This window comes from Tachyglossus aculeatus, chromosome 11 (assembly GCF_015852505.1).
Source record: "Tachyglossus aculeatus isolate mTacAcu1 chromosome 11, mTacAcu1.pri, whole genome shotgun sequence".
NCBI classification, from domain to species: Eukaryota; Metazoa; Chordata; class Mammalia; order Monotremata; family Tachyglossidae; genus Tachyglossus; species Tachyglossus aculeatus.
This window is the reverse complement of record NC_052076.1, coordinates 36655925-36664216: the sequence shown is the minus strand read 5'-3', so window position 1 is coordinate 36664216 and position 8292 is coordinate 36655925. Positions and strand designations below refer to the sequence as shown.

The 8292-nt window shown below is 52.6% G+C and overlaps 1 protein-coding gene across 1 annotated transcript; it reads right to left on the bottom strand.

Moving 5' to 3' along the window:
* Positions 1-290: 290 nt before the first annotated feature.
* Positions 291-7018, bottom strand: PRSS22 (serine protease 22). The gene is made up of 6 exons (XM_038754563.1): positions 6946-7018; positions 4919-4945; positions 3782-3944; positions 3073-3347; positions 1974-2134; positions 291-575 (listed from the first exon to the last, which is right to left on the bottom strand). Exons 1-6 carry the CDS (start codon positions 7016-7018, stop codon positions 291-293), a joined length of 984 nt encoding a protein of 327 aa, XP_038610491.1.
* Between the last annotated feature and the right edge of the window lie 1274 nt (positions 7019-8292).

Here is an 8292-nt window from a genome sequence, read left to right as displayed (position 1 = left end):
CCCCTTTCCCCTTCTGGTAGACTGGGAGGGGGCAGAGAGGGGTGCTCCCTGTGATCCAGAGGGGGAAACTGAGGCAGAGAGAGGCCAGGCTACCCAGGTTCTCGGCCCTAGGTCCACTCAGCTATTGTTACCCCTCAGAGGTAGGTAAGGTATTTATGGAACGGGGGGAAACTGAGGGCACAGGGAGAAGGACCCAGTGTGCCCCTGCTGTCTTTTCTCCCAGACCCTGCTTGTTCCCCATCCCCAGGCCCCTCCCCTCGCCCCATCCCCATCCTCCCACCCTCCAAGTCTCAGGGCTTCCTAGCCTGAGGAGAGAGAGCCCCAGCCCGGCCCTGCCCTGTCCGGTAGCCACCTAGCCCCCTTGGGGTCCCTTGGGCCAATGCTCTGGACCCTCCTAGCTTTGGCTGGATAAACTGTGCCTCCTGGACCGTTTCCCGGATCCAGGCTTGGTGGGTCGTGAGGCGGATGTAGACTCCTGGGCGGTCCCTCTCTGCGCAGCCCTCCCCCCAACTGATGATGCCCGCCAGGAGCCAGGAGCCTTCCGCTTGGCACATCAGAGGGCCTCCGGAGTCACCCTGGGGGAGGGAGAGAGAAGGGTTAAAAGGGGCTTGAGTGGGAAGAGATCTCACCTGAATACCAGGGAGGGACAGCTGTCTCTTCTGTGGAGAGCTGCACAGCTGAGGAGAGCACTAGGTGGCTGGCTGGCTCTGGGGTTGGGTGCAGCCCCTTGCTTAGTATAACCGAGGCAGAGCTGGCTTGAGGGTGAGGAACAGGTAAATTTGAACAGCCACCTACCCCAGACCTAAAGGAAATTGGGCAGTGGGACCATCTCTCTCCTCTCCTTTCTATGGCCTTGATGTTTGGGTTTTCATTTCTTGGAAACAGGAGGGAGAAGGGACTGATCTCTCAGACTAGGGAGAAGGGATGGGGTGAGAGCAGGCCAGTGAGGAAGGAGGTGCCACCTTGATCAAGGTGGGTAAGGCCAGTGTGAATGTCATGGCCACTTTAAGGGCACAGAGCTTTTCAGGAACTTGCCTGCAAGGCAGTGTTCCCAGCCTGGTGAAATGCAGCTGGCTCTGGGGTGGGGAGGTTGGGCCAAGTTATGGGGTTTACCGCACCCATACATCCTCCTGAAGCCTGCCTACCTCTGGGGTGGGGTGACACTGTCTGCGCCTAACAGGGACTTTTGTGACTTTAGGGTGGGGTGATGCCAGCTGAGAGAAGTGTCAGCTGTATATATGTATATACTTGTATATATGTATATATGTTTGTACATATTTATTACTCTATTTATTTTACTTACACATATCTATTCTATTTATTTTATTTTGTTAATATGTTTGGTTTTGTTCTCTGTCTCCCCCTTCTAGACTGTGAGCCCACTGTTGGGTAGGGACTGTCTCTATATGTTGCCAACTTGTACTTCCCAAGCGCTTAGTACAGTGCTCTGCACACAGTAAGTGCTCAATAAATATGATTGATTGATTGTGGCATGTCGCAAAGCCCTGAGAATAATCAGGAACCACAGCTGACTCCAGAGAGACAGAACAGCTGTTGGCTGCAGCAGAGCGATGTAGTTGCCTCTGTGACTGTCTGAAGAATAATAATAATGATGGTATTTGTTAAGCACTTACTATGTGCCAAGGACTGTTCTAAGTGCTGGGGAGCTTACAAGGTTATCAGGTTGTCCCACGGGGGCGGCTCACAGTTTTAAACCCCATTTTACAGATGACGGAACTGAGGCCCAGAGAAGTGAAGTGACTTGCCGAGAGACACAAAGCTGACAGTTGGCGGAGCTGGGATTTGAACCCATGACCTCTGACTCCAAAGCCCGGGCACTTTCCATTAAGCCACGCTGCTTTTCTGGAATGGCATGAGCAGCCTATAACTGGATGCTGCAACTGACCCTGGGGATGGGTGATATCGACCGAAGAGAACAGAGCCACGCAATAGGCTCTGGGCTGGGGTCTCACCAGACAGGCGTCCTTCTTTCCCTCGCGATAGCCAGCACAGAGCATGTCTGGGGTGATGATCTCTTGTTGTCCCCCTCCCCTTCGGTACAGATGGCTGCAAGTCTCTGGAGCGATGATGGGAACTTCCAACTTCTGCAGCTTCTTGGGAGGGGGCAGGGACACTGTTGGAGGGAGGAAAGAGGGGAGAAGAGAAGGGCAAGGGGAAGAGTGCATCAGGTTTAGTCGGTGGGCAGAAAGTCAGTTCCTCTCCTATGCCTTTTCCCTCAATCAATCATTTAGTGAGAGATTACTGTGTGCACAGCACTGTATTAAGTATTGGGAAGAGTACAGTATAACAGATTTGCACCCAACGAGTTTATAGTTCAGAGGGAGAGACAGACATTAATATAAATGAAGAAATTATGGGTAAGTACATAGCCATCCATTTCCATACATTTTTCCTGTTCTGATCTAACTAGGCTTGCTTCTTTCTCTCTGCCAACCTTTCCCCATCCCTCTCTCCCTCCCTAATGATAATGGGTGTTGTATTTGTTAAGGGCTTACTGTGTGCCAAGCACTGTACTAAGTGCTGGGATAGGTACAAGATAATTAGGTTGGACCCAATATCTGTCTCGTATGGGGCTCACTATTTATGGGGAAGAGGGAAAGGTATTGAATCCTCATTTCGCAAATGAGGAAACGGAGACACAGAGAAGTGAAGGAACTTTCCCAAGGTCACCCAGCAGGCAAGGGGTGGAGCTGGGATTAGAACTCAGGTCATCTGACTTCCAGCCCCATGCTCTTTTTTTTGATGGCATTTATTAAGTGCTTACTATGTGCAAAGCACTATTCTAAGCGCTGGGGTGGTTATAAGATGATCAGGTTGTCCTACCGGGGGGGCTCACAATCTTAATCCCCATTTTTACAGTTGAGGTAACTGAAGCACAGAGAAGTGACTTGCTCAAAGTCACACAGCTGACAATTTGTGGAGCCGGGATTTGATCCTATGACCTCTGACTCCAAAGCCCGTGTTCTTTCCACTGAGCCACGCTGCTTCTCTTTCCATTAGGCCCTTCCCTGTCTCCCTCTCCTGTAGTCATTCCCCCTCGGGGGTTCTTACCTCCATCTCGGATGCTTCCCCAGCCTGCTATCCAGCAGAGTGTCTCTGGAGGGAAGGGCACGGAGGCTTCAGGCAGACAGATGGGCAGGATGTGCTCAGAGAAGGGGGCAGGGCTGGCGAGGCGCACCAGGGCAATGTCCCCGGGTGCCCCCTCCTTCCAGGCGTAGATGGGGTGGGGCCGCACCTCTGCCACGGGCAGCCGGAGGGCCTGTGGACCCGGGGTGGAGAGTGTCCATGCCCCCAGCAGGACGGTCAGCAGGGACAGGTCTGGGGAGCTGTGTGGGAGAGAGACAGGGAGCCGTGGTTAGGGTGAGCAGGAGTCGGGCCTCTGGGAAGACCCAGGAGGTCCGGAGGTGGGGACAGGCAGGGGAGAGGGAGGAGGGGAGGATGAGGAATGGGGAGGTCTGGATACAGCGAGGTGGCTGCTTTGGTGGGGAGGACACCGGGATCCTGGGAAGGGGTTCAGCAGACAGGGTCGGAGGCTGGAAGAATGGTGGGAGGTTTTGAGGATGCGGGGAAGTGGGGAGAGGGCGGAGATTGGCCTGGGTGATGGGTGGTCGGGAGGCCTGGCTGGGCAGCTGGGGGCAGGGCAAAGTATAGGGCGAATGGGTGGAAGAGTCGGGACCTCGGAGCAGGACACCTGGGCTCTGGGAAGGGCAGATGGGGGTGCGAGGAGTGGGGAGGTGGGGGTGGTGCTGGTGCCACTAACCCCTTAAAGCAGTGGGCAGCAGTGACTATCCAGCGGTCAGTGAGCAGGGAGCCAGCGCAGTGATGAGTGTGGTTCTTTTGGATGCTGACGATCCACGGCCACTCCCCGTCCTTGGCATCCTCACCACCGACGATGCGATTCAGGAGCTGAGGCTTCCCGCAGGCTGGGGACAGGAGCGGCGGCAGACCTTGGATCTCACCCACTCTCAGTTTCAGCCCCAGTCCTAATGCCAACCCTAATCCCAGCCCCAATCTCAACCCTAACCCCAACCCTACTCTGACCCCAATCTCCACCCTCCCTGACACCAACCAAATGCCAGCGTGACCCCAACTCTAGCCCCAACCCCAACTACCCCAACCCCAATCCCAATATTGACACTGACCAAATGCCAACACAATCACATCTTCCACTTTACTCCCTCTCTAGTCCCAACCCAAACCCCAACCCTATCACTAACTCAACATGAACTCCAACCCCAATCCTATCCCCAGCCCAGTTCCAACTCTAACCCCAACCCCAATCCCTATGCCAACCTCAACCCCAATCCTGACACCAACACAATTCAACCTGAAACTTAACCCTAGCTGGAACCAATGCCAAGCTCAACATCAACCCCAAAGACAATCCAACTCTTATCCTTATTTGATTTTTTCTCCCTGCTTTTCACATATTCCCTTCCCTCTTCATACTACCCCCTTTTCTTCACTGTCTTCTCCTTCAGATTCTTTCTTCCCTTTCTCCTTCTTCCCTTCCAAGTTCCCATCTCTCCTTTCCTTTTCCCATTATAAGACTCTCTCCACCTTCTTCCCTCTCTCCCAGTCTTCTCTTCTGGGTCTTTCTATCTCCCCCTCTTTTCTCCTACTTTCGTCTTTTTCCACTATCCTCTCTACCTTATTTGCTTCTCAGTTCTTCTGTTTTGCTGTTTTCTTGACATCCCTCTCCCTCTCCTCTTTTCCCTCTCCTTCTCCCTCCCTTTGTCCCCAACCACTACCACTCTTTGTCGCTCTCTGGATCGCCTTTCCCTTCTCTCCTTTTCTCCTTTCCTCTTCCCACCTCTACTCCTAACCCTCTTTTTCTCTACACTCTCCTCTCTCCTGCTTTCAGCTGGGGTGGTAAGAGGGTAGATCTTTCTATTACCTGGAACTGATGTGGCTTCTGCAGTGCCTGGAAGAGAAACAGAGAGAGAGGGATCAGTCCCGCAGTGGAGGTGGTTGAGAACTCTGAACCCTGCTGTTTTTATTCCCCAGTTCTTTCTCCCCAAGTCCTTTCTCCCTTTCCAGAATTCAGGCATCCAGCCACCAGGCCTGGCTTCTTCCCTTGTCTCTGGGCCCAGATATTTGCCAGTTTCTCCTTTTGCTCCTCCTATCCTGGAGACTCAACCTCCAGCCTCTCGGGGATCGGGAGGTATCTGGGAGACATCTGCTGTGTGACCTTGGGCAAGTCGATTCATTTCTCTGTGCCTCAGTTACCTCTGTAAAATAGGGATTAATACTTTGAGCCCTACAGGGGTCAGGGACTGTGTCCAACCTGATTAACTTGTATCTTTCCCAGAGCTTACTACAGTCCTGGCACATAGTAAGTGTGGAACAAATACCTTAAAAAACAAAACAAAAAGCAGGAGAGAATGTAAACTTCCTCTCTAGACTCTAAGCTCCTTGTGGGCATGAAGCATGTCTACAAATGCTATTATATTGTTCTCTCCCAAGCACTTAGTATAGTCTTAGTGCTTGAAGAAGCAACATGGTGTAGTGGACAGAGCATAGGCCTGGGACTCAGAAGGTCATGGGTTCTAATCCTGACTCTGGCACTTTTCTGCTGTGTGACTTTGGCAAGTCACTTCACTTTCTAGACTGTGAGCCCACTGTTGGGTAGGGACTGTCTCTATATGTTGCCAGCTTGTACTTCCCAAGTGCTTAGTACAGTGCTCTGCACACAGTAAGTGCTCAATAAATACGACTGATTGATTCTCAGAGCCTCAGTCACCTCATCTGTAAAATGGGGATCAAGACTGTGAGCTCCACATGGGATAAATACTGAGTCCAATCTGATTTGCTTGTATCCTCCCCAGCTCTTAGTACAGTGCCTGGCACATAGAAAGTTCTTAACAAATACCACAGATTATTATTATTATTATTGTTATTATTATTGCTCAGCACACAGTAAGTGCTCAATAAAAGCCACTGATTGGCAGGAGGAAGATGCCCAAAGGGCTCAGCCCAACAGGTCTTCCAGCTCCTCATCCTTCCTCCCTCAGAATTCTTTGCCTGCCCAACTGTTGATGTCTCCATTGTCCATCTGTCTGACCATCAACCATCATCAGTAGTATTTACTGAGCATTTACTATGTGCAGAGAACTGTACTAAGCACTTTGAACTATGAACCATCTCGCTCATTTTCTAATGCCTCTGCCTCTAGGTCCCTATCTCTCTTTCCACAGAGAGGCATTTCGGGCAGGTGGATCATTCAATATCCTTCACCCCCCTTCTCCATTTATGTATATCTCTCTGTCTTATTCTCTGCTTGTCTCTCTTCCCTCCCTCCACACCTATGCCCTTTCCTCCCTTCTTCTCTCCCTTCCAAATCGTTCTGAGTCGTAGTCTTTCCCCTTTGCTCTACCTTCCCCTCTCCTCCCTTCCTCAGCTCCTGTCCCCTCGGACTCTCAAGCATATCAATGAAGTGGATAAGCTTCTCTCATGGCTTCTCCCCTGAAGGATGGGAGTGCAGGGAAGTGAAGAGAAGGAGGGAGGGTAGAGAAGGAGAGACAAGGAGAGAGCAGGATTGAAATCAAATGAAAGAGATGGAGCCTGAGCCAGGGAGAGATGGAGATGAAAGAGGATAGGAGAGAGAGACGAGGGCTGGGGGACCAAGAGGAAGAGAGAGAAGGAAGAGAAATGAGCAGAAATGGGGGAACCAGGGGAAGAGTGAGGGACCACTGGAGAAGAGAAAGAACTGGACAAAGGGAAGGAAGGAAGGAGGGAGGGAAAGGGAGGGACAGAGATGGGAAAGAAGGGGAGAGCCAGAGGGAGGGGGATAGGGCTCTAGGGATTTCAGAGAGCCGGAGGGAGGGAGGGTGGGGACAGGGCTGGGGGGATGCAGAGAGTTGGAGGGAGGAAGACAGGGCTGGGGGATGTAGAGAGTCCTCACAGGGTTCCTCAGCTACTCACTCAGGTGGGACAGGACCAGCAGGGTCATTCCCCAGCTCCAGCAGATGGCCACAGGGGTGCTGGCGGTGGCCATGGTGGACTAGGAGGCCAGAGGCAGGCAGGGAGAGCAATCCAGGGCAGAGAGGCGGTGGATGGCTGATCCAGGAAGCAGGATCCAATGTGCTGGCTTGGTTGCAGTCTGGAGGCTTTATCCTCCGGGGAAGATGGAATGCAGACCAACCCGTCTCCCCGGTGCTGGGCCTCCTGAGCCCCAGTCCTGGGGCTGTGGGTCAAGGGGGGTGGTGAGGGGGCAGGGAGGAAGGAAATGAGCCGTTAATGTGGCCCTAGGCATTGCTGGCTTCCACCACCTGCCTCGGGTTAGAGGGTTGGGGGCCCTCGGGGTTTCTGGGAAGGTTGTGGGGAGTTCTCTAGAGGGGTGTGGTGGACACCTCTATCCCAAACCGGGTGCTGAAAGTCTGCTGGGGGCCAAGGAGAGGATGGGTTCTGAGGATGGGGTGTTATAAAATGGGGTTCAATGCCTCTTCTCTCTCCCCCATCAGATTGTGAGCACTGTGTCTGATGTACTTGCAGAGTACCTACCTCAGTGCTCACCACAGTGCTTGGTGCCTAGTAATAATAATAATAATAATGATGATGATGGCATTTATTAAGCACTTACTATGTGCAAAGCACTGTTCTAAGAGCTGGGAAGGTTACAGGGTGATCAGGTTGTCCCACAGGGGGCTCACAGTATTAATCCCCATTTTACAGTTGAGGTAACTGAGGCCCAGAGAAGTTAAGTGACTTGCCCAAGGTCACACAGCTGACAATTGGCGGAGCCAGAATTTGAACCCATGACCTTTGACTTCAAAGCCCAGGCTCTGTCCACTGAGCCACGCTGCTTCTCTGTAAGTGCTTGACGTATTGGGCAGGGAACGTGTCAGCCGATTCTGCTTTATTGTACTCTCCCAAGTGCTTAGTACAGTGTTCTGCACCTAGTGAGTGCTCAGTGAATGCCATCGATTGATTGATTAACCAATACCAAGGTTATCTTTAGGGTGCTGGGGACAGGGCCTCTGGGTTTTGGAAGGGAAAGGGAGTAGGGCGAAGACTATGGATGGGGGTGGGGATGAGATATGCTGGACTGGAGGCTGGGAGCAGTATTGTGGAGAGATGGTATTCTGGGAAAGCAGGATGCAGGTGTTAGGGATCCTGGGCCCGGGGAATTGGGCAGGCAGATCCTGGGAATCTGGGGAGGGGGAGGAGAGGAAGGGGACCGGCTCTGGCCTCTTAACGGCTCTGTAGCCTTGGGCACTCGTTGCCCTCGGTGAGTCAGCCCTCAGAGGCCTTGGACAGCCCCTCGTGCTG

Coding starts and splice junctions, on each gene's coding strand:
- PRSS22 (XM_038754563.1), bottom strand. CDS start 7,018: ATGGCCACCGCCAGCACCCCTGTGGCCATCTGCTGGAGCTGGGGAATG. Junction 4,946..6,945: donor GCTGGTCCTGTCCCACCTGA/GTGAGTAGCTGA, acceptor TTTCTCTTCCAG/GCACTGCAGAAGCCACATCA. Junction 576..1,973: donor GAAAGAAGGACGCCTGTCTG/GTGAGACCCCAG, acceptor TCCCTCCCCCAG/GGTGACTCCGGAGGCCCTCT.